Source organism: Aquarana catesbeiana, linkage group LG02 (genome assembly GCF_042186555.1).
Source record: "Aquarana catesbeiana isolate 2022-GZ linkage group LG02, ASM4218655v1, whole genome shotgun sequence".
In the NCBI taxonomy this organism is placed as follows: domain Eukaryota; kingdom Metazoa; phylum Chordata; class Amphibia; order Anura; family Ranidae; genus Aquarana; species Aquarana catesbeiana.
Window position 1 is genome coordinate 64163765 of NC_133325.1, and position 24953 is coordinate 64188717.

General features: G+C 43.2%; 1 protein-coding gene across 9 annotated transcripts in view; it reads left to right on the top strand.

The window, feature by feature from the left end:
• FAT3 (FAT atypical cadherin 3) overlaps window positions 1–24953 on the top strand; it is a 974406-nt gene that overhangs the window by 828503 nt on the left and 120950 nt on the right. For 8 of the 9 annotated variants that reach the window (XM_073612979.1, XM_073612983.1, XM_073612984.1 and 5 more), the window contains 2 exons: window positions 20002–20391; window positions 21256–21470. In XM_073612979.1, the coding sequence (XP_073469080.1) occupies window positions 20002–20391; window positions 21256–21470 (605 nt within the window). Of the gene's footprint in view, window positions 1–20001; window positions 20392–21255; window positions 21509–24953 lie in introns of those variants that run through there. The other variant, XM_073612988.1, reaches the window with a different exon arrangement.

A 24953-nucleotide genomic window follows, 5' to 3' on the forward strand; every position in this document is an offset into this window, starting at 1 on the left:
TTTGATTGAGTAGATAGATAAATAGAAAAGTTCAAAGTAGTTTTAAAGCCCAGCTTTTTTTTTTTTTTACCATTTATTGGGTGGGGGACCAGGGCTTCAACGGGGGACCCAAGAAGAGCAAAACCATTTTGTTAATGAAATGAAACAAAACTTTACCTTTAGTATCACTTTAAATGTAGGTAATTAGATTAGATAGATAGACAGACTAGATCATGGATAATAATAATATAAGTTAAATAATTCGTTTTTTAGATAATAATAAAGAAGTCAAATAGATGTAATTATAGTTAATGAGATTAGATAGAAAACAGATACAAATAAATAAATTAAATTAATTAGATGATTAAATTAGATAGATTAACAAAAGTTTAAGAAATTAGATTAGCTTCTATAGATAGATCGAGACAATGATTTACAGTATACATAGAACCTTTTATATCAGTTCCTGCCTTGTAGGAGTTAAGGGTGTGATGACCACAACCTACAAAACTACAAATTTAGAAGCCACTGAGCCTATCTATAAGTCCATGTAGATATTGTCCGTGGTGGAAATTGAACACAGAACCAATGCTTTAGAGTAGTGGTCTCCAAACTGTGGTCTACAGGCTGGATGCAGCCCTATGATTGCCCTCATCCAGTCCTTGGGGCATTATTCCTTCCACTGACACCAGCAATGAGGCACAATTTCTTCCACTGACACCATCGATGGGGTAACTATTCCTCCCATAATCCATGATCTTTTTCCTAATGATGACATGTAACTTTTTACTTCTACTGGCCACCAAGCCGAGAGACATTGTCTACTCCTACTGCCGATGGGGTAGTTTCTAATCCCACTGGCCACAGTCCAGGCCCCCTAAAGTGTGAAGGACAGTAAACTGGCCCTTTGTTTAGAAGGTTTGGAGACCCCTGCTGTAGAGCAATGATGCTTCCGAATTAACCACCATACTGATTCTAGCATGTCCCAAATGAGTAGGTATGAACCTGCGGAGGTCCTCAGCTTGCATAATACAATAGAAGTTGTTAGAGATTTGTAAGCAATATTGTCAGTCATTGAATGGCATTTTCTGCTGCTGTGACATTTACATGGCAGGTGTTAAACATGATACTTGGTCTATCTGGAGATTCAAACAGCTTGTTGTTTAAAAAAATGCATTTTTTAAAATTGGAGTCAAATTGACTACTTTTAAGTTGATCACTATGCTAGAAAACATTCCTGCACATATTCTTCTATTTAGCGGATTCCAGTACCAGACACTGAGCACAAAGGGGAAATATTACAAATATTTTGCTGGTAATTGTTCTAAAAAACACAAAGAAATTCCCACTTCAGCAGAGTTCTGCTTCATGTGTCAGACAAGTTATGGCCTTAAGCTTTAACATTGGCTTTTTTTGGTTCTTTTTAGCAGCCACCTCTGCCTGAACTTTCTGTGTTAGCAGTTTAATCAAAAAGAAGCTTGTATCATCAAGATATATTCTTCCTGATACTATTGAAATGACATTTCTGTGGACTTTTCATTTTTGAAAAGACGTTTTTCCTCATAAAATGATACATAGTTCAAAAGGAGACGTGCTAGATCTGACAAAAGTTTAAACGCTGTGGAATGTGTCTGGAATATACACCTTAATTGCCGCATTGTAGAGTAAGAAGGCTGGGGCACGCTTCTGTGAAACTTTTATAGAAAGCCATTATTAAAGTTTTGGCAGTATTTTTTGTCAGCATGCTCTTTTCTCAGTTATGAGTCCAGACCTTTTTGAAAGTGTCCTCGGTGAATTGGCTTTATCTTCCTAATAAAAAGCCATTGTTCAGGGAGTCTTCGTCCATCCTCTAGTTCTTCTCCTTCTTCGGTAAAGCATGTCCGAATGTGAGACCAGTTATAAATAACTCCAGCCGCCCTGAACCATAAATCCTGGTCTGATGCATAAACAGGCCAATTAGCCTTTAAATTCAGCTGCAGATTGATCTGTATATGATGGAGTCAAAATGACCATCTACAGTTGGCCGAAAGAGAAAGTGGATTTACAACACAATGGAATTTTTGCCTCTGCTGATAACACAGTTATCAGCAGAAGACTACAGTAAAGCCTGGCACACATTATGATTTTTTTTCTGTTCAACCCAGCGGGTTGAACGAAAGAAAACCGTCGGCTCCCGTTGGAGCCGATGTACTAACGATCAAAGTACAGTACAGTACAGTACGATCATAGTACAGCGATCTTCCCCACTGAGCTATTGTGTTCTGATACGTTTGGCCTTTGGCTGAGAGCGTTGATCGGGAGCCAGTTGGCTGCTGGTTTTCCAGCATGCTTGTCTGACGGAAGCCGGCTGCCATACACACTCCAGCAAGGGTCTTGGCACAGCTTCCAGACCAGGCAGGACAGCCTTAGGACCACTTCTGCCCGTGTTAGGCTACTGGGCCTATGTTACACATATGCTGAAAGTGTGGTCAATAATTTCAATGTGCGAAGGGAGTGGGCCGGGTACAACCAGAAGTGTTTTTATTGAAAAGTTTCTGCAATGACACAAACACGTGACCTTCAGACTGATAGACCGGGTAGCAACTGCTATTCCGTTTATAAATCATACTACATATCTATATCTATAATAATAACATTCTCATATACAGGAACAATGTCCTCATAGAAAATAAACAATTGCACATGTGCTAATATGTTATTCAATCACACACAGCGACAGCAACCTTTATTGATCACAGGGATGTAAATTGAATACATTTCTCCCTGTTTATATCCTTAAATATGCTTCCTTGCAATGATACAAACACATGACCTTCAGACTGATAGACCGGGTAGCAACTGCTATTCCGTTCCCACCAGAAACAAAGGTCAGTCTTTTTGGTTCCCCCTCTTATTAGCAATGGTTTTATAGAATGTGCTCTCTGTCATTCAGGCTTTTACTATATGCTGCCATCTACTGGAGAAATAGAAATGCCATGAGTTTTACTTTTTCCATGACAGAACTTTAATCCTTTTTTTGTAATATGGGGTACCTGATTTTGACATCCCTTACACTAGCAGCTAAGCTCCATTCAGCAGCACCTCTTTAGGCCTCAGCCTGAGGTAAGAGAGAGAGCACGTGGTTTGTCCCAAACATTTATATCCTCTCCCAGCATGCACCAGTGGCCTAAACCTCCTACTGGATTGGCTGCAGGAAATTTGCTGTTTGTGAAATCTCATACTATGACCAGTGACACAAGTGACATTTACTGGCGACAGTGAGAAATTACAAGCCAATTTAAGCTTAGGGAAAAACTAAATAAAAACCTATACAATCAGTCTTCTCTAACTGCAGCCCAGCCAAAAACTAAATTGACATGTTAGAGTAAGGAAAGGGATGGTCGGCACTTGGGATGACATCCAAAAAATAGTATTTCTTTATTAACCACTTCAATACCCTGCCCAGGCCAATTTTCAGTTTTCAGCGCTGTCGCACTTTAAATGACAATTGCGCGGTCATACAACACTGTACCCAAATTTTTATCATTGTTTTCCCCACAAATAGAGCTTTCTTTTGGTGGTATTTGATCACCTCTGTGATTTCTTGCGCTATAAACAAAAGAGGAGTGACAAGTTTGAAAATAACACAATATTTTTTTACTTTTTGCTATAATAAAAAAAAAAATGTCCTCAGTTTAGGATGATAATATGTATTCTTCTACATATTTTTGGTAAAAAAATCGCAATAAGCGTATATTGATTGGTTTGCACAAAAGTTATAGTGTCTACAAAATAGGGGATAGATTTAAGGCATTTTTATTATTATTATTTTTTCTACTAGTAATGGCGGCGATCTGTGATTTTTATCGTGATTGTGACATTGCGGCGGACATATCGGACACTTTTGACACTATTTTGGGACCATTCACATTTATACAGCGATCAGTGCTATAAAAATGCACTGATTACTGTATAAATGTCACTGATAGGGAAGGGGTTAACACTAGGGGGCAATCAAGGGGTTAAATCTGTTATCTATCGAGTGATTCTAACTGTAGGGGGAGGGGACTCACAAGGGGAGGAGACCGATCAGTGTTCCTCTGTACTGGGAACATATGATCAGTCTCCTCTCCCCTGACAGGACATGGATCTGTGTGTTTACACACACAGATCGATGTCCCTGCTCTGTTACCGGCAATCGCGGGTGCCCGGCAGACATCGTGGCCGCCGGGCATGCGCATCGGCTCCCGAGTGATGGGGCAGGCGTGCGCGCCCTCCAGATGGCCGGAGAGCCGAGAACATCATATGATACCCGCCCAGGATGGGAGATCCCTCCTGCGGACATCAATTGACTATGGGCGGGGAAGCAAGTGGTTCACTAAACATGTACAATGCTGTAAAAACATCCTACGCATTCCGGAAGTTAGTCCTAGCCATGACTAAGGACTAAAGTCTGAAACGCTTAGGATGTTTTTACAGCATTGTACATGTTTACTTAATAAAGAAATACAATTTTTTGGGATGTCAACCTGAGTGCCGACCATCCCTTTCCTTACTCTGGTACGCTGGAGGTGTCAGCAGCCTCGAGGTCTGAGCAGCGGGTGGCGCTCTTATATGGGAAAGTTGTAGCGCCTATACCCCTATTTTTCCTAAATTTACATATTTGCCCCTGTTAAAGAAAAGGGGCCTACATACTTAAAGTATTCTGAGGGTGGTATGCAAATATATATATATATATATATATATATATATACAGTATTCTGAGGGTGGTATGCAAATATATATATATATATATATATATATATATATATATATATATATATATATATATAGTAGCAGATAGTCTAATAGAGACTTAGCATTGTTTTTTGAAAGTTAGGGTGTGTATAACATGACTAATTTTATTGACGATAAGGAGGTGGCAAGTTGAATCTGGATGTTGGCTATGCCATTGATTTGATTTGTTTGGTGTCATGTTTACCCCTACCGCAGGTGGTCAGATACTATAGCTGGCTTCTGCGTTCTCCACCTAGAGCAGCCCCCTTTCCCATAAGGCAAGCAGGCCTACCAGTATTTGGGTGCCCCAGGACTTATACACACTGCTATAGTGCCTGGCCACCCTGACAGTGCAGGCATGAACTGAGCACCGCAAACAGGTAACGGCGGTTGGCAGACAGGCAGAGTGGTTCAATGACAGCCCAGTTAAAAGACAGGCAGAGTTCAGAGAACGGTCAATATTCAATCAAAGGTCACACACAGGGATATCCAATCTAGCAGAGCAGACAAATCGGGAGCTTGATCACACTCTTACTACAAGCATAAGACTGAGCTTGGGTTCACATTGCTGCGATGCGAGACACCAAACTGATGCAGGACCCTTTTTTTGTCCGCACCAGAATCGGATCGCATGGGTGTTCACACCCATGTGATCCGATTCTGCAAATTACGCTGTGTTCTGCAAACTGATTGTGGCTTGTCATTAACGTAACATACACTCTGCAATCGGTTCGCATGGACGGGTTGCGATTTAGATGCGATGCCAAATTTGCACTGCATCTAGTATGAACTCAGGCTGAAAGTTTGGCTAGCTTTGTTTGGTCTCCACCCAGAGTCTGGCCACAATCAACCACCTTGCAGGCGGACAGACAGACAAGGAGATTGCTACCGACAAAACCAGGATGCTGGAATCAGCAGCTATGATGGAGCAGGAGCGCACACGCTCCTGATACTTAGATTTCACAACAGCATTTAATACAAAACAGTCACTTGTTAAGAGCACAATGGTAAATTTAAATAGAACATAATTATGGACTATTCCGGCGGTGGTGTACCACAGGGATCGGTGCTGGGCCCAGTTCTTTTCAAACCATTTATTAACGATTTTGTGGATAAAATAGACAGTGATATTGCAATTTAGCTCATGAAACAAATGACATAGCATTATGATAATTCAGCAGGACGAAGACTTGTTACACAAGGGCTTTGATAATAAATTGTTTAATGGCAAATGCAATTTATTGTTTAAAAATAGACTTGGATCTTGTTCCTAGTAATGTTCTCTGTACATTATGAATGAATGGGCTGCTGTGTCTGCACAAATACAACACGCAGAAAGCGGCTAGATGTCAACTAGAAACTTGAACTGACCGCTCACTGCTTCTCTTTCTACTTGTGCAGGGTGACTGGTCTTGTCTCCGCCCTCTACTGCAGTTTTCTACAGGCAATCTGTAGTGGGTGGAGCCTGTTGGGCCCCTCCCACAACTATGCTCTCTGCAAAAGCTTTGTGCAGCCCAGTGATGATGTCACTGCTACTTTTATATAGTAATAACTGTGTTTGTAAAGGCATCTGGTGCACACAAAGTGGATTTATATAATTTGTGATAAGAGATCATTTCTAATGAAAGTTGTTGTGCCTGGAGTTCAACTTTAAGCAAATGCAAAATCTCCCTCTAAGATTGCAGTCACTGTAAATCTGAGGGGTAGATTAGCTCTTAGTTCACACCTGAGCGTAGCGTTTTCAGGCAAAAAGTTGAGCGATTTTGCAGCGTTTTTTGCTGCGATTTTGACACGTTTTTGCCGTGATTTTGTACAGGTCAACAGGTCACGAATGTAAAAAGCAGAAAAACGACCAAATCTGCCTAAAGAATAAAAAGTTCCAGAACTTGTTTGAGCTTCAGGCGTTTTGGAGCTTCTGGCTCCAGGCGTTTTGGAGTGGAGATGTGAACCATCTCCATGGAGAATAATTGATTTTTTTTTTCCCCTCCAGCATTTTGTAGCTTTAGGTTTCAAACTAAAAAACGCTCAGGTGTGAATGGGGCCTTAGGCAGGACTTCTACTGTTTCCATTAAGTTTAGTGCCACAAGCTGAAATGAAGCACAGTGGGAGCGCAGAACTTTTTGCTGCCAGAACTGAAATGGTAGAAAGCAGCAGTGGGTGATGCAAGGTAAAGTGATATTAAACAGAGAAATGTGAATTAGATGGACTTGGGTCTTTTTTTTTCAACCAGACTTACTATGTAACTATATAACTACGATTTGCCATAATTAATTCATATAAATTGTATAGATCACGCCAATTTTTTTATTTTTTTTTGTTTTTTTAATCCTCTTAAGTACCTTATTCCTGCAACACTGTTGTGTGGTCACTACCTGGCATCTGCAGGGTAAGATCTTTGGGAGGAGCGTCTATTACTGCAGTATGAGCCTGTGTCTGATTGGTGCTGTGGTGGTCACATGACTAAAAAAAAAAATGTTTTTTAAGAAGAACAATTCAAATTAAATTCTAAATATAGAAAATGCTTGACAGCTCCCCCAAAAAATCTATAGTGAACATCAAATGTGTATTTTATGTGCACTAATACGGTATAGGCGGAGTCAAAGATGATTGACGCTTGCTTTCATTTTGTTCAGAGAGCATCTGCATCCAAGGCTCAACTTTACAGGTACAGTAGAACCTCGGTTTGCGAGTAACGCGGTTAACGAGCGTTTCGCAAAACCAGCACTGTATTTCTGAAAATCCTAACTCAGTTTGCGAGTGTTGTCCCGCAAAACGAGCAGGATTCAGGCTAAAAGCGATCTGCAGTACCACTTTTGGCCTGAGGTGGGGGGCGCCGGAGCCAAACAGTGCCTATCGTCTGCGTTCGGAAATGCACGGAAAGGCCCAAGGACAGTTCGACTGACCTCAGCAAACCTCAGAAAGGCTTGTGAACGGAGTCTTTCCGAGGTTTGCCGAGGTCAGCCGAAGTGTACTGGGGCCTTTTTGGCCATTTCCGAGGCTCTCCGGCTCCCCCCGCCTCTGGCCGCATGCAGTATTGCATCCCATTGAATCAGTGCGGAACAAATTATTTTCGTTTCCATTGACTTCAATGGGAAAACTCGCTTTGATATGCGATTACTTTGGATTACGAGCATACTCCTGGAACGGATTATGCTCGTAATCCGAGGTTCCACTGTATTAGCAATTATGTTTGATATATTTATTGATATATTTATTGCTGACTCAGTAAGCTTTGTGAGTTTCTTAGTAAATGTAATCAATCAGCATATTATATCCTACCCCCACTGTGTATAGCAATAGGTTGACATGGAGAACAAAGGAGGGAGGGGGGTGTCATTTACCACTGTGTATATGCTCAAATGTTCGACTCTACAGTAGGGATGAGCCGAACACCCCCCTGTTCGGTTCGCACCAGAACAAGCGAACAGGAAAAAAGTTCACTCAAACACGCGAACACCGTTAAAGTCTATGGGACACGAACATGAATAATCAAAAGTGCTAATTTTAAAGGCTTATATGCAAGTTATTGTCATAAAAAGTGTTTGGGGACCCGGGTCCTGCCCCAGGGGACATGGATCAATGCAAAAAAAAGTTTTAAAAACGGCTGTTTTTTCAGGAGCAGTGATTTTAATAATGCTTAAAGTCAAACAATAAAAGTGTAATATCCCTTTAAATCTCGTACCTGGGGGGTGTCTATAGTATGCCTGTAAAGGGGCGCATGTTTCCCGTGTTTAGAACAGTCTGACAGCAAAATGACATTTGGATCTCGTCCAGCATCTCCTCTGCGGCGTCTTCTATCTTCTTCTCCTCGGGCCGCTCCGCACCCATGGCATGGGGGGAGGCTCCCGCTCTTCTCTTCATCTTCTTCATCCTCTTCTCTTCTTCCTTCTTCTCTTCTTCTCTTCTTCATTTTCTTCTCCGGGCCGCTCCGCACCCATGCTGGCATGGAGGGAGGCTCCCGCTGTGTGACGGAGTCTCCTCGTCTGACGGTTCTTAAATATCGGGGGGCGGGGCCACCTGGTGACCCCGCCCCCCTCTGATGCACGGTGACTTGACGGGACTTCCCTGTGACATCACGGGGAATGCCACAGGGAAGTCGCGTCATGTCCCGTGCGTCAGAGGGGGCGGGGTCACCGGGTGGCCCAGCCCCCCACTATTTAAGAACCGTCAGACAAGGAGACGCCGTCACACAGCGGGAGCCTCCCTCCATGCCAGCATGGATGTGGAGCGGCCCGGAGAAGAAAATGAAGAAGAGAAGAAGGAAGAAGAGAAGAGGATGAAGAAGAAGATGAAGAGAAGAGCGGGAGCCTCCCCCCATGCCATGGGTGTGGAGCGGCCCGAGGAGAAGAAGATAGAAGAGGCCGCGGAGGAGATGCTGGACGAGAACGCCGGAGGAAGAACCAGAAGAGCCAGAAGAACCAGAAGAAGATGAAGGAAGATAGAAGAAAGAAGAAGCATTTAAATAAAGGAATTGTCAAAAACTGTCTCTTGTCATTTTTAACATTTTTGACAGTTTTTTAGTGAAATGGTAGGGGTAAGTACCCCCTTACCATTTCACACAGGGGGGGGCCGGGATCTGGGGGTCCCCTTGTTAAAGGGGGCTTCCAGATTCCGATAAGCCCCCCGCCCGCAGACCCCCACAACCACCGGCCAGGGTTGTGGGGATGAGGCCCTTGTCCTCATCAACATGGGGACAAGGTGTTTTGGGGGGCTACCCCAAAGCACCCTCCCAATGTTGAGGGCATGTGGCCTGGTACGGTTCAGGGGGGGGCCGCACTCTCGTCCCCCCCTCTTTTCCTGCGGCCTGCCAGGTTGCGTGCTCGGATAAGGGTCTGGTATGGAATTTAGGGGGAACCCCACGTCTTTTTTTTTTTTAATTTTGGCGCGGGGTTCCCCTTAATATCCATACCAGACCTGAAGGGCCTGGTATGGAATTTAGGGGGACTCCCACGTCATTTTTTTTTTTTAATTTTGGTTCGGGGTTTCCCTGTGGGGAATTCCCATGCCATTTTTATCAATGAACTTCTATGTGTATTGTCGGAAATGCAATAGCCGCGGGTAGTTTTAAATGGGTTTTTTCCTTCCAAATGTCATTTTGCTGTCAGACTGTTCTAAACACGGGAAACATGCGTCCCTTTACAGGCATACTATAGACACCCCCCAGGTACGAGATTTAAAGGGATATTACACTTTTATTGTTTGACTTTAAGCATTATTAAAATCACTGCTCCTGAAAAAACGGCCATTTTTAAAACTTTTTTTTGCATTGATCCATGTCCCCTGGGGCAGGACCCAGGTCCCCAAACACTTTTTATGACAATAACTTGCATATAAGCCTTTAAAATTAGCACTTTTGGTTTCTCCCATAGACTTTTAAAGGGTGTTCTGCGGCATTCAAATTTGCCGCGAACACCCCAAATTGTTCGCTGTTCGGCGAACTTGCGAACAGCTAATGTTCATCGGCTCATCCCTACTCTACAGTCATGTTGGCTGCACAGATAAGAAAAAGTAGGAAATGAAGAGCTGCCTTAGAAGAACACTGAGAATGGAGCATGCTCAGTAGATGGCAACAGTTGGTCTACACAATCTCAGGCTGCAGTGGGGACACAGAGGAAATGAGAGGCACAGCTGAAGGCAGTATCCACCAGGTATATTTCACTCTACATAAAACAAATGCTTTACTGGCTTTGTGAGTATGTACACTCTGTTATGTAGCGTGTGATGCGATTTTTCATAGTCTGGTTTTAATGACATTTTAAAGCATTTTAGACAACATACTGTTCGGCGCTTCAGGTCTTGGTTACAGATTGCCCTCTCTGTCCTTCTAAGAATTGAGTCCCCTACCACCAGAATCTGTCTTTCCTTTCCCTTTGCTGCCCCCCCACTCTCACTGGAGGAGTTCTTCCCCTGGCAGCTAGGAGAGTCCCTCATCTCCAGCAGTGCTGGTCCCTGACTGGTTTCACCAATGTCACTCAATGGAGCGTACTTATTGGGATGCTCCAGTCCTGGATCGGCCTCCCTGGCACTTCCCCCTCTACCCCTCCTGACTGTCACCCATCTACTCTTTGCTAGTACCTGCACCTCTTTGTCTCCACCCGCCTCTGTGCTGGCCCCTACCGGCACCTGCCGTGTACGTTCCTGGCTCACCTTTAGTATGGAGGGACTTCTCAGTGCTGACAGTTGCTTCCCCAGATTCAGAACCTGGGCTTCCAGGGAAACAATGTGCTTACATTTTGCACAGCAGTATTCGCCCTCGATCGGATGATCAAGGAACGCATACATGCGGCAAGATGTCGCCTCTCCACACCCGCCGGGCATCGTACCTATTAAATTTAGTGAGGTTTTGAGGATTTTACCCTGTCCAAATTACCTAACAGCTAGCTTCCTGGCACTAATACTCAAGACAATACACAGGTACACAACAAGACAATACACAGGTACTCACAGACCTACGTGCAATCGCAGAACAGTCGCAGACCTACGTGCACTCGCAATACTCAAGTATTTGACATGCTTCAGGCATGGGGAAGGTTTACAGGGGTGTTCAGAAAACATACAGCTCAGGTTAATGAGAGGATGTGAGCAGTTATTCGGTGGCCCTAATAGAATCAAGGACCGGTTGTAGAGAAAACTTTTTGAGAAAAAGCCGCAATTTTTATTTGTTATAAAATAGTTCTAATCACCTACTTTCCAGCCAATATCATTTCAAGGGTCATTAAACTGCTACTGTGTTTATAGAGAACGATCCTGCAATATCATCCTTTTCCCAGAGATGAGAAATAGTTTTGCTGCATGCTGCTAGCTTCAAAGTGCTTCAGTTCAGCGTTGACCTCTTGCTAGTTGAGTGTTCGCCTGATTTTGATTGGTGGGATGCAGGCAGCCAATTAGCAAACAAGACATAGCTTTTCATTGCGTCTTGTACTTTAAGGGCCAGAATTTTAAAAGTAAATTCATTGTCTGCGCCGCTCCAGGATTGCTTTATTGATTTACAAAGACAGCACAAGTTCTCTCTGTGGGATTTGACTCTTAGTAAAAAAGCAAATAATAGATAAATTCTCTGAAATAATAAATATAGTTACAGTTTCATGAAGGAAGTCTAAATAGACTCAGCACTATGTTCACTAAAACACTATTACTTATAATAAAGACGTCATTTGGTGTAAGAGCCTGAATTTATTTTATTTAGAGGAAGAGCCCTAGGAAATGGGAGGCTACTTGAATAAAAGCCATGGTTTTTAATGTAAAAGTGATATCAAACTCTCTGTTTTTTATCACTTTCAGCAGCCAATTTAATCACTTACTGAGTATGCGGCTTCTCTACATTTTAATCCTTGCCTATGTTCCAGTTTACACTGGTGCCATGATCGCTGTCCCAGGTTTCCTGTTTCCTAACCACTTCCCGCCTGTACACTGTCAAATGATGGCGGAGAGGTGCAGCTCTCGTTCTGGGACGACGTCATATGACGGGGCCCAGTTTAGCTGCGGCTGCGCGCCCCTGATCATCAGTGCCCTGATTACAATGCAGCCCCAACAGTGCCCATCAGAGATGCCACTTTGTGCCCATCAGTGACACCAGTCTGTGCCCATCAGTGAGGCTAATCTGTGCCCACCAGTTATGCCAATCAGTGCTACCTTTCAGCGCCTGCCCATCAGTGCTGTCCATCAGTGCCACCTATCATTGCCCATAAGTGCCGCCTATCAGTGCCAGTGGCGGCCCGTCCATTAGGGGCACCCGGGGTGCTAGCCGCTTCTCACCACACCACCCCCTATATGCAATGGATAGATTCATGCATAGCATGAATCTATTCATGGCCGCCGCGGCAACCCCTTATTCATGCGTCTGGCTCCTTTCAGGGCACCAGGCGCATGAATTACAGCAGCCAGTGTTTTTTTTTTTTTTAAGCACCTGGTTAGAGCCAGAGGCTCTAATAAGCTTCAAAATAGAGTGGGCTTGGGTCACAGAGAATGCGCTCCGATCCCACCCAGGTCCTCCAACCGGCCAAGCAGAAGCAGGTGTGAGACCCGTTTTCCGATTGGCCGAATAGAGAAGGCTCTCGATTGGCCGCCGAGGAGTAGGGAGGAAACGGAAGCTGCTGCCGTACTGCCTATCAGTGCCCATCAGTGCCGCCTATCAGTGCTCATCAGTGCTGTATATCAGTTTCACTTATCAGTGCCCATCAGTGCTGCATATTAGTGTCTCCTTATCAGCGCCACCCCATCAGTGTCGTTCAGTGCCGCCTCATCAGTGCTCATCAGTGCCCAACAGTGCAGCCTCATCAGCGCACATGAGTGTAGGAGAAAAATTACTTACTTAAAAAATTTGCTGACAGAAACTAAGAATTTTTTTTTCACAATTTTCTTGACTTTTTTCATTTTTTTTAGCAAAAAATTAAATACCCAACGGTGATTAAATACCACCAAAAGAAAGCTCTATTTGTGTGAAGAAAATGATAAAAAAATTAATTTCGGTGCAGTGTCGTGTGCGACAGCACTGAAAGCTGAAAATTAGCCTGGGCAGGAAGGGGGTGAAAGTGCCCAGTATTGAAATAGTTAAAGAAACACCCACATTTTTAAGAACCACTTTTTTTTTTGTTTTAAGTCAGCAGCTACAAACACTGTAGCTGCTGACTTTTAATAAGGACACTTACCTGTCCAGAGAGCCCGCGATATCGCCCCCCCCCCCCCGAGGCTGATCTGTCCATCGGATCGGGTGCCGGCGCCGCCATCTTAACAAAGGGAAAAGAAGTATGAAAAAAGTGTAAAAAAGTATATAAATTTATTAAGGAAAAATATTTTAAATAATGAGCACATAAACAATATACAAAACAATATCAAAATGGTATTCTGGAGATGAGTGATCATACAGTACAGTGCAATTTGTACAAACAATATTTCCCCTCCCTGCTGCCATGGGACCTGCCACCTTGTGGTGATGTACTGATCCACCTTACCAGGTCGAGGGCCTTTTGAGCCAACAGCTTCAACACAGTTTTAACATTTTGGATATGAGATAATCCCAAGAGCCTGTATGACGTTTTTACGTTCTGCAACAAATCGAATATACCCCTGATGAAGAAATAGCAACCCAGGCAAATTTTGAAACACGTTGGCTATTTCTGTTGTGTTTACCTCCAACTCAACAGACCTCTGCGGTTATTGTTTGTACAAATTGCACTGTACTGTATGACCACTCATCTCCAGAATACCATTTTGATATTGTTTTGTATATTGTTTATGTGTTCATTATTTTAAATATTTTTCCTTAATACATTTATATACTTTTTTACACTTTTTTACACTTTTTTCATACTTCATTTGCCATCTGCCCTATCCAAAGTCCCACTTAGAGGAACATTCTTTCTTTCTAGTTTGTTGCCATTTAGGTATGTGGGGCAGGTTAGTGCAAGTTAGTTCAATTATTCTCTTAACAAAGAGAAACCTTGCGGCTTCACTGCACGTTTCCTACTGCGCATGCACGAGTCGTGCGGCGCTTTGTGAATGGCCCTGTTGTATTCTGGGACACACAAATCTCCCAGAAGACAATGGGGCAGCTCGCCAAAGAGGAGGAAGCACTGCAGAATAGGAAGAGGCAGCAGGGGTTTCTGGTAAGTAAATTTTTTTTTTTTTTTTCACATTTTTTTTATATATTTTTTTGAGAATGTTAATGTAATTTTTTATTTTAGGGTGGACCTCCGCTTTAATAATACAATAAAAAGAAGTATACTCACAAACAACTCAATGGTAAAAGCATATCAAAGTCCATAATATGCACAAAGCAACCAGGTCACCAATACTAGTTCCAGCACGCTGTAGGACCTTACAGATGTGCTGGTGACCAGGTTGCTTTGTACATACTATGGACTTTGATATGCTTTTACCATTGAGTTGTTTGTGAGTATACTCCTTTTTATTGTTTTATTAAAGATACCACTTGGGTAATGCGCAAGGCCGGTGCGCCTTCTTTTCTTTGTCTTACAGTGTTTCCACTGGGTTTCCCCCGACCCTTGGGGAGGCAGCAAAGCCTGTGCCTTTATTAGAAGTGTCAAGGACCTGTGATCCATCCACTACCATTGCACTACTCTTAAGCACAGGAGATTGTTGTTCCTACTCTTAGGCTGAGCGCAACCTAAGTGAATGAGGCCCCAGGCAAGCCACTTGCTATGGGGGAATTTGTGCATGCTCACTCCCAAGCTAACTCTGTGTGTCCATAAGACACACAGAGCTCAGCTCGGCCCGCCTCCTGTTCCATCCTCACTGGCTGTGATTGACAGTAGGGGGAGCCAATGCTGTAACTGTACCAATAAGGAAGAAGAGGGCCGAAAGAGCCTCAGCTGTCATGCACAACGCTGGATCGAGATCGGGCCCAGGTATGTATTTAGGGGGCTTCTGGGGGAGCTACATGGAAAAGGGTTTTTTTACTGCATAGAATGCAGTAAACTAAAAAAACTTCTGCCTTTACCACCACTTTAAAGTGAACCTAGAATTACATATTTTTCATGTTTTTCAAGAACTAATGGCAAAAGTTTTTTTTTTTTTCATTTTGTATACAGTAAGGGAGGTTTATAACCCTGTCACTTTTTTGTCATTTGTGCCCCATTGGGGAGATTTCCCTTCACTTCCAGTCCCATAGCCACAACAGAAAGTGGGAGAAAATCCCTGCTAACTAAGGGAATCCCTTGGGGCCCCCCAGGTCACCAGAACTGGTGTCCCCATTGCAAGATTCCCCTCCAGGCCCTGACTGGCCATAGGGGACACACGGGGCATTTGCCGCATGTCTTAAGAAGAGCTGGCTGTGACATGCAGGGCCAGCCGCTGGTGGATGTACCACATATGCTCGGTGGTGGTGGTGGTGGTGGGAGGAGCAGATAGAGTCTCTCCATTCCCCCATGCACCAAGATGTTCCATGGCAAACTAGGTCACCGCTAAACCAAAAGTCCCGGTTTGTGCATGCACTCCGCAGCCGCTGGTCACCTGATGACCAGGACGCCAGGAGAGGAGGAGAAATGAAGAAGCCATGGCCTTCTGCACCACCACCTTCTGTATATACAGTCTCAGCACCTTGCTGGCTTTCATGCGTGGGAGGCGGTATACTTTAGGTATTCTTTAAGTGCATGTATGCTAAGTAATGTGTAATTGTAAAGCCTCATACACACAATCGGACTTTGTACAAACTTTTCCGTGGATTTTTATACAAAGGGCGTTGGCCGTCAACTTATTAAGCATACACACGACAGGACTTCTTTAGCCAACTTTCACCAAATCACATGGTTTTTCTGCTCTTTACCGCCACCCAGGGCTTTTTTTCAGGGGGAACCACCACCTCCGGCTCAGACCCTTGGGGGGGCTGCTCACCACAATCACTTGTAAACACAGAAGTCCGCTTTCTGTGTTTACAAGTGACAGCTCTGCACTCTGTATATAATGCAATCCTGGTATTTAATGCCCCTTTAAGACCCTCCTACTGTTCGTGAAATTTGACTGACCACACCCATTATTTAATGTGATTTGGAGGGTGTGTGTGGGTGGAGGGGTTTTGGGGGGTCTTGGTTGAGTTCCAGCACCTATTGTTTGAGAAAAAAGCCCTGCCGCCACCCTTTGGTCAACTTTCTGTATTGTTGTCTGAGCATGCGTGTTTGTACTTTGGACTAAAGTCCTATGGTTTTCTGTACACACGATCGGACTTTGCTCCATCGTACTTTTGTTGCCAAAAAGTTTGTCTGTTTGCAGAGCGAACTTTTGTCAGATGAAAACCGAAAAAGTTTGTCCGATGGAGCGTACACACGATCGGATGTTGCCTTTAAACAGCTAATTTGCATGTTTGTTGTCAAAAATTCTGATCGTGTGTATGGACCTTAACGCTTCAAGGTATTTATAATCTCTCAGAGAGATCACAGAGCTTCTACTGGCAATGCCTTCACTCACATTTCTCTCCCAAAGGCTGCAGCCATCTTTGCTTAGGCATTATCCAGGATCACTGACTGGATCTCAATGCCTGCCTAATAAAAAAACTTGTTGTAAAATTGTACTATTGCTGTATATTTTGACTTATCAGCGTTTTATTGTATGTAGGCTTGTAAAGTTACAGGAAGATCCACTTTTTTTTTAATTGTTTTTATTCAGAAATGTACACAATATAAAACAGAGTGTAAAACTTTATAAAGGGTACGAAACAGAAGTGGTGACCTCCAAAAGATAACTAAAAGAGTCAAACGTAAACAGTACAAATGTACAGGGAACACTTCAACCATAATAATAGAATACTAATCGAATGATAAAATGAAAACTTCAAGTAAAAATTAAAATAAAAAGGACATAAATGCGTAGTAAAATAAAAGTAAAATAGAGGTAATATTGAGATGGACCTTCTTTAGGTATCAGTTGGATAGGGGAAGGAAACTGTTTCAAGATATGGTTATCAGCAGTATATTGTAATCACTGGAAGATCCACTTTAACATGCCTATTTCCAGACAAAGGCCCATAGAGGGCTAATACACCATCCAAAAAAGTTGTATAAAAGTCACAATGGAAAATTGTTGTTTCTACAAATCTAAGCAGAGGATCCTTTTGGAATGTGGCACCTTTCTAAATATTTCCCAGCCAGCAACACCCAGTCTGTGACACAGGATAATTTATCTGCCGGGTGGGATGTGATGTTGACTGTGCATTCTGTTTTAATTAGCACCGAAATGACTCTCCCGATGGAGAAGGAGCAGACATGCATGTAGCCTCCCTTCAGATCTCATTATTGTTTCCGCGCACAGATCTACCGCACATAACAAAGGGGGTAGCCTCAGCAGCTGGATCAGCAAAATCTGAGAGTCCATGAGCTCACAGATCAGAAATAGTGCTTATTGCAGGAGTTTAGCTCTGATAATCACAGTTCTAAATGCATGAAAAATGTGTGTGTTTTTGTATGCGGTCAGCATGCTGTCTGTTGGATCCATCAGGCCATCTGCTAGTATGGCTGGAACGATGCGGATAGCTGTCTGTTTGGCAAGCTGCAGGAATGCCTGTGTTTGCACAAGGGATACTTTAGATAGACGTTGTTGGCTATTATTATTTGTGTGCATCTTTTGCCTTGGTTCAGAGGTCAGCCTGGTTGAAATATCACTAGAAAGACATCATGGAGGATAGACAGACATACAGACTCTTCTGATGACTCCTCTGGGGGGAATTTGGCTCATCTGGGACTGATTTTTCAGACCAACCAATGCTGTTTTGCTGTAGTTGAGCTCAATGCTTAACCCCTACCTCCCCACCCCAGCATTCCTTTCCGATAGCTCCGAACGCCCATGATACGGGAAGGATCAGTGATCATGTGAGCACTGTTATGCCGCGTACACACGATCGCACATTCCGACAACAAAATCCATGTTTTTTTTCCTTCGGATATTGGCTCAAACTCGTCTTGCATACACACGGTCACACAAATCTTGTCGGAAATTCCGATCGTCAAGAACGCAGTGACGTACAACACGTACGAGGAGCTGAGAAAAATGAAGTTCGATAGCACAGTGCGGCTCTTCTGCTTGATTCCTAGAATGCGTGGAATTTTGTGCGTCGGAATTGTGTACACACGATCGGAATTTCCGACAACGGATTTGGTTGTCAGAAAATTTGAGATCCAGATCTCAAATTTTGTTTGTCACAAATTCAGACGAAAAATGTCCAATGGAGCCTACACACGGTCGGAATTTCCGACAACAAGCTCCCATCGAACATTTCCCGTCGGAAAATCCGACCGTGTGTACGCGGCATTACAGTGGTCTCATAATAAGAGGTCATACCTACTGGCTACTGATCTTCAGTCCGGACCGAGAGCTTGTCTTTGACAGTTAGGTCTTTGGGCTTGGAGTATACAGTGAGATCACTCTTAGCTAACACATATATGCAGCATGTAGGTGTTAAAGACCACCCTTTTGCCACCACACATATGTGTTGATCGGTTGTAAAGGGGGTCTTGCTTTCGTTTTGGATAGAATTGGGGAAAAAATGTATATTTCTGTCAGGTTTTTGTTTCTGCCCATGGCCCTTTTGGGGTGATTTTACCTTACTTCCTGTCCCTGTGACACCTGTACAAGAAATGGGTGGTGCAGGTGTCCACAAGATTAGAAGGCTCAGACAGCAATAAAAACATTGTAGAAGTTTTAACTGCAGAGCACTTTTGTCTATTCCCATGGAGCGGCACAGTTGGCGACGAAATATGACAGTCTTTAATAATTTCAAAATAAATAAAATGTTTTGTCAGGAGTTGGGATTTCAGCACTAGGGGTCTTCAAAAGCACTAACACCCTGTGAACTCAGAAACAGAATCACCAGAACATTACCCAGTAATATGCACAATGTAGAGCCAAGAACCTTTATTTAAATAAAATTATAACATTGCGCAACATACAAAGCACTTACAATATAATGGCTTGATCTGGATAAAAAACAAACAAACAAGAAAAACATGAATAGAAAAATGCATATTCAAGAGTCTACAAGGCTGCACACCCAAGAAAAGATTACAAAATGTGATGGCTCCCCCAAGGGGTTTTGTAGCAGCAGCAAAGTATTTCAATCAAAAGAATTGAATTTTGTTAAAATCTTTTTTTATACAAAATAAAGTCCAAATATCTGATAGAGTTTAAAATATGAGCTCTGGTTACAATGTACACAAACATGTTCCATTAAGATTAGCGAATATCACATTTGACAATACATTACAAAATTGCCATCCACAAGAGAAACCCAGACATGTTTCGACCTAATCAGTCGTAGTCTTCTTCGGGGGGATTTTAATTCTAGGAAAATATGTTGAATAATCATAAACTTAATACTACATAATCTACAAGCAGTTTTACATATATTACAGTATAATAAGGTTCATAATTACCGCTCAAATTTGGAACTGTATCCCATAACCAGAATTTGTTTAAAAGAAATGTCAATGATCCAGTAACCTCCATCCCATTTTGTAACAACTAAAGCATTTCCCATGGAATACCAGATCTTCTCTTCAGTTGCTGGACACAATCTAACTAGGCAGCTGGCTGCAGAAATGTAGCAGGAACTGAATAAGACATAGGAAAAAGGCACTACAACTTGTCCCAGATAATAAGAGTAACTCCACTTCCATGTTTTCGGGGCTGTGCCCCTTCATCAGAGATTCCACCAGTAGCTTAAAATGTGGCCATTTGAGCAGAAATCAGCAGAAATTTGAGTCATCAAAGGCTAGCTTAACTCTCTTTTGTAATATTCAGTTTTGTTTTTTTGCTTTGCAGGTATAAATCGGAAGGTCATCTATTCCCTGGTAGATTCTGCTGAAGGTCATTTCTCGGTTGATGAACAATCTGGCATCATCGTTTTGGAGCAGCCACTAGATCGGGAACTGCAATCTACCTACAACATCACAGTGAAAGCATCTGACACAAATCCTGCCCTCTCGTTATCTTCCTTCGCTGTTGTTACTATCACTGTGCTTGATGTTAATGACAACCCTCCCATATTTGAGAGAAGAGATTACCTGATCACCATCCCTGAGGACACTGCCACTGGCACCAGAGTCATATCAGTCTTTGCAGCAAGCAAGGACATTGGAACAAACGCAGAGATAACATACAGCTTCAGGACAGGAAATGAACATGGAAGATTCAGGATTAATCCAAAGACTGGTTAGAATCCTTTCTCTTTCCCTTTCCTCTTCTCTCCTATCCTTTTCTTTCCTTTCTTTTTTTCCCTCTTTCCCTCCTTTTTTTCATCTTCTTTCCTTTCCTGTTCCTTCATTTACTCTCCTTTCCTTTCCTTTCCTTTCCTTTCCTTTCCTTTCCTTTCCTTTCCTTTCCTTTCCTTTCCTTTCCTTTCCTTTCCTTTCCTTTCCTTTCCTTTCCTTTCCTTTCCTCTCCTCTCCTCTCCTCTCCTCTCCTCTCCTCCTTTACTAACCTATTCATCTTTCTTTCCCGTCCTCTCCTCTTCTCTTCTTTCCTTTTTTTTTTTTTTTCCTTCCCTGTTCCTTCATTTACTCTCATCTGCTTCTTTTTCCTTCCTCTCCTCTGCTCTCCTCTCCTCTCCACTCTTCTCCGCATCTTTCATTCCTTTGTTTTTCTCTCCACTTCTCTCCTCCTATTTCCTGTCCTTCCTTCTCCTCTCTTTCCTTCCTCTCCTGTTCTTGCCTTGTTTCCTCTTTCTTTTTTTTCGTTTACTCTTCTTATCTTTCCTGTACTCTCCTCTTCTTTTTTTTTTCTTTTCTTCTTTTTTTTTCTTCTTCTTTCTCCTTTTCCTTTTTTCTTCTCTCCTCTCCTTTCGTCTTTTTTTTTTTTTTTTTACTCTCCTCTTCTTTCCTGTCCTGCCCTCTCCTCTCTTTCCTTCCTATCCTGTTCTTTCCTTACTCTTTTGTTTTTAATTTACTCGTCTTTCCTTTACTCTCCTCTGCTTTCATTTACTCTCCTCTGTTTACTTTGCCTTACTCTCCTCTTCTCTCCTCTCCTCCCCTTTGATCATTTATTTTATTTATTTTTTATTTTTTTTATTAATTACAGGGGAAATTTTGGTTGTCAACGCTCTGGACTATGAAAGCAGCAGACACTTTTTCCTGGTGGTTGAAGCTAAAGATGGTGGCTCACCTCCTCTAAGCGCAGTGACAACTGTTAACGTCAACCTGACCGATGTTAATGACAATGCGCCAGCATTCAGCCAAGAGGTTTATAGCGCTGTGATCAGTGAAGATGCCTTTAGTGGGGACTCAGTCATTAGAGTAAGGTTCATTATTCACTAATTAAAACGTTAATGGATAACCCCAGATACTTCTCATGTTTGACAAGTTATTGTGTGTATAAAGTGTTTATTACAGGTCTCATCCAGCTGTGCCTTTACAGTACTCATTATAATTGGGTTTTTACAAAGCTCAGTTATGTCAATATTTGAAATGGTAACAATACTTATTAACATCCTTTTTAAAGTAAATGTAAACCCGAACTGACATTTAGTCTGCTAAAGTGCTGTGTAAAATAAAACATAACGGGGGTGATTTACTAAAACTGGAGAGTGCAAAATCTGGTACAGCTCCACATAGAAACCAATCAGCTTCTAGTTTTTTTATTCGAACAAGCTGAAGTTAGAAGCTGATTGGCTACCATGCACAGATGCACCAGATTTTGCACTCCAGGTTTAGTAAATCAACCCCGTTATCTTTATTAATCTTATCTTATTATCTTTATTTAATAAAATACTTTTCTCATCTTTCTTATATTCTTTGTTATATCTCAGGGCTGCTGATCTGCAGCCTTTTTGCAGCCACTTCTTGTCTATATGCACTCCAGAGATGGCTGCATGGCATTGCTCTCAGGGTGGGTTTCCTGATGCTGACAGTGGTGGACCATGCCTGAGTAATATGTGAAGAAATAGCCATTTATAGCTTCCATCGGACAGCTCTGTGACAGTATGACAATAAAGAAACAACTGGAAAACAGGAGCAGAGAGTTGTCACCCCATAACAGGAGCTGGCTGACCTCAAGGATCTTTATGGCAGGATCATCAAGCTACAGATTTAAAAATATTGAAAATTACTTTTAACATTTTAGTGATTTGGGTATACATATCCTTTAATAGACACTTACAGATGTCTCTATGTCCGGTTTGTATTGGGACACCATGCTGCCCCAAATAATGATGCTCCTTTGTTCAAGCTCCACCCCTTGTTTCATGAAGATTTTAGTGATTGGATTTACGTATACTGTTGTAGCACTGCCCTCTCGGGGGTTGCTTGGTAATGCATGTTCTCCTGTGCAGCCATGTCCCTGGGAAATCTCCAGCCCCTCTGACACTCTAGGTTCAGACGTGTTGTATATACCTTTAACCACTTATGGACCGCCCACCGTCATTATACGGCAGCAATTTGAAGAGGAATATCGTTTTTATGGCAGCAGCTAGCTACCATAACCCTTGTATCCTCTTCTTCAGCGGGTGGTCCACTTACAAATAAAAGTGGTCTCTGCGGCGGATTCGCCAGAAGATCTCCGGTGCCCTCTGCCGCTTACCAGAGCTGCCGGGAGCGGTGGAGGCGATCAGATCCTGCCCCCTCTGTGGTATGGAGCTGAGTGAGGGGAGGATAGCCCCCACCCGGCTCCATACCATTGCAGGACGGAAGCAACGTCAAAACGTCACTTCTGCCCATAGCTCTTAAAGGGACATTTTTTTTTTTAATTTTAGTGTAAATATGAGATCTGACGTCTTTTTGACCCCAGATCTCATATTTTAGAGGTCCTGTCATGCTTTTTTTTCTATTACAAGGTTTGCATTCCTTGTAATAGGAATAAAAGTGACACAATTTTTTTTTAAAAGAACAGTGTAAAAATAAAAAATAAAAGGTAAAATAAATATGAAAAAAAAAAAAAAATTTAACGCTCCCTGTCCCGCCGAGCTCGCGTGCAGAAGCAAACGCATACATGAGTAGCGCCCACATATGAAAACGTGTTCAAACCACATGTGAGGTATCACCGCGATCATTAGAGCAATAGCAATAATTCCAGTCCTAGACCTCCTCTGTAACTCAAAACATGCAACCTGTAGATTTTTTTTGAAATGTCTCCTATGGAGATTTTCAAGAGTAAAAGTTTGTCACCATTCCATAAGCGGGAGCAATTTTAAAGCATGACATGTTGGGTATCAATTTACTCGGCGTAACATCATCTTTCACAATATAAAAAAAAATTGGCTAACTTTACTGTTGTCTTATTTTTTAATTCAAAAAAGTGCACTTGTAAGACCGCTGCGCAGATACGGTGTGACAAAAAGTATTGCAACGACCGCCATTTTATTCTCTAGGGTATTAATAGATATAAGGAAATGTTTCGGCCTTAAAGAAGAACCCCCGGGCTGGCCTATAATATCTTTAATCCTAATGAGAGATAATGTACTATAGTTACCATTAAAGTGTCCCCTTTAACAGCAATAAAAAATAATGTCTTAAAAGCAAGGCCTTTCACTGTCTTCACCGGCAAAGTTGGAGCTCATAAAACAAAGATTCCCGACTATGGCACAGTGATGATAAACAATCAAGATAGCTAATCCTTGTTTATCTATTTCAGAGAGTGGTGCTTTACAAGGCAGTGGGATCTGTGGGCATAAGCCCCCTCACTAATCCTGATAGACCTTGGCCGCCTCCCGGAGGGACAGTCAAACGGTTGTTCTTACTGCAGATGGGCAGTAATAGCGATCAGTCTATTAACTCAGCGAACTGGCTGGTTCTGCGGTGTTCAGCGCTGCAGGGCATCTTTCTGCCAGCGGGCAATGGCTGGACTCACTGGGGCTGGAGCTGCAGTCTGTGTCCCGCGTGATAGGCTCGTCTCCCAGCAGTGGGGTGGTGCTCACGTGATGGGATCCAGGAAGCAGTGGGGTGGTGCTCATGTGATGGGATCCAGGAAGCAGCGGGGTGGTGCTCATGTGATGGGATCCAGGAAGCAGTGGGGTGGTGCTCATGTGATGGGATCCAGGAAGCAGTGGGGTGGTGCTCACGTGATGGGATCCAGGAAGCAGCGGGGCGGTGCTCATGTGATGGGATCCAGGAAGCAGCGGGGCGGTGCTCACGCGATGGGATCCAGGAAGCAGCGGGGCGGTGCTCACGCGATGGGATCCAGGAAGCAGTGGGGTGGTGCTCACGTGATGGGATCCAGGAAGCAGTGGGGTGGTGCTCACGTGATGGGATCCAGGAAGCAGTGGGGTGGTGCTCATGTGATGGGATCCAGGAAGCAGTGGGGTGGTGCTCATGTGATGGGATCCAGGAAGCAGTGGGGTGGTGCTCACGTGATGGGATCCAGGAAGCAGTGGGGTGGTGCTCACGTGATGGGATCCAGGAAGCAGTGGGGTGGTGCTCATGTGATGGGATCCAGGAAGCAGTGGGGTGGTGCTCACGCAATGGGATCCAGGAAGCAGTGGGGTGGTGCTCATGTGATGGGATCCAGGAAGCAGTGGGGTGGTGCTCATGTGATGGGATCCAGGAAGCAGTGGGGTGGTGCTCATGTGATGGGATCCAGGAAGCAGTGGGGTGGTGCTCACATGATGGGATCCAGGAAGCAAGAGATCGTGGGCCTGGTCAGCAGATCCCTTTATAGTTTCTCCCACAGTTGTCCTGTGTAGCAGATGGTCTGCTGGGTGATGTAGTCCATAGTCAGTCTATCCAGAAGACTACAGCTCCCACAATGCTTTTCTCTGTGCTCAAAACGTGATGTTCGTGATTTAA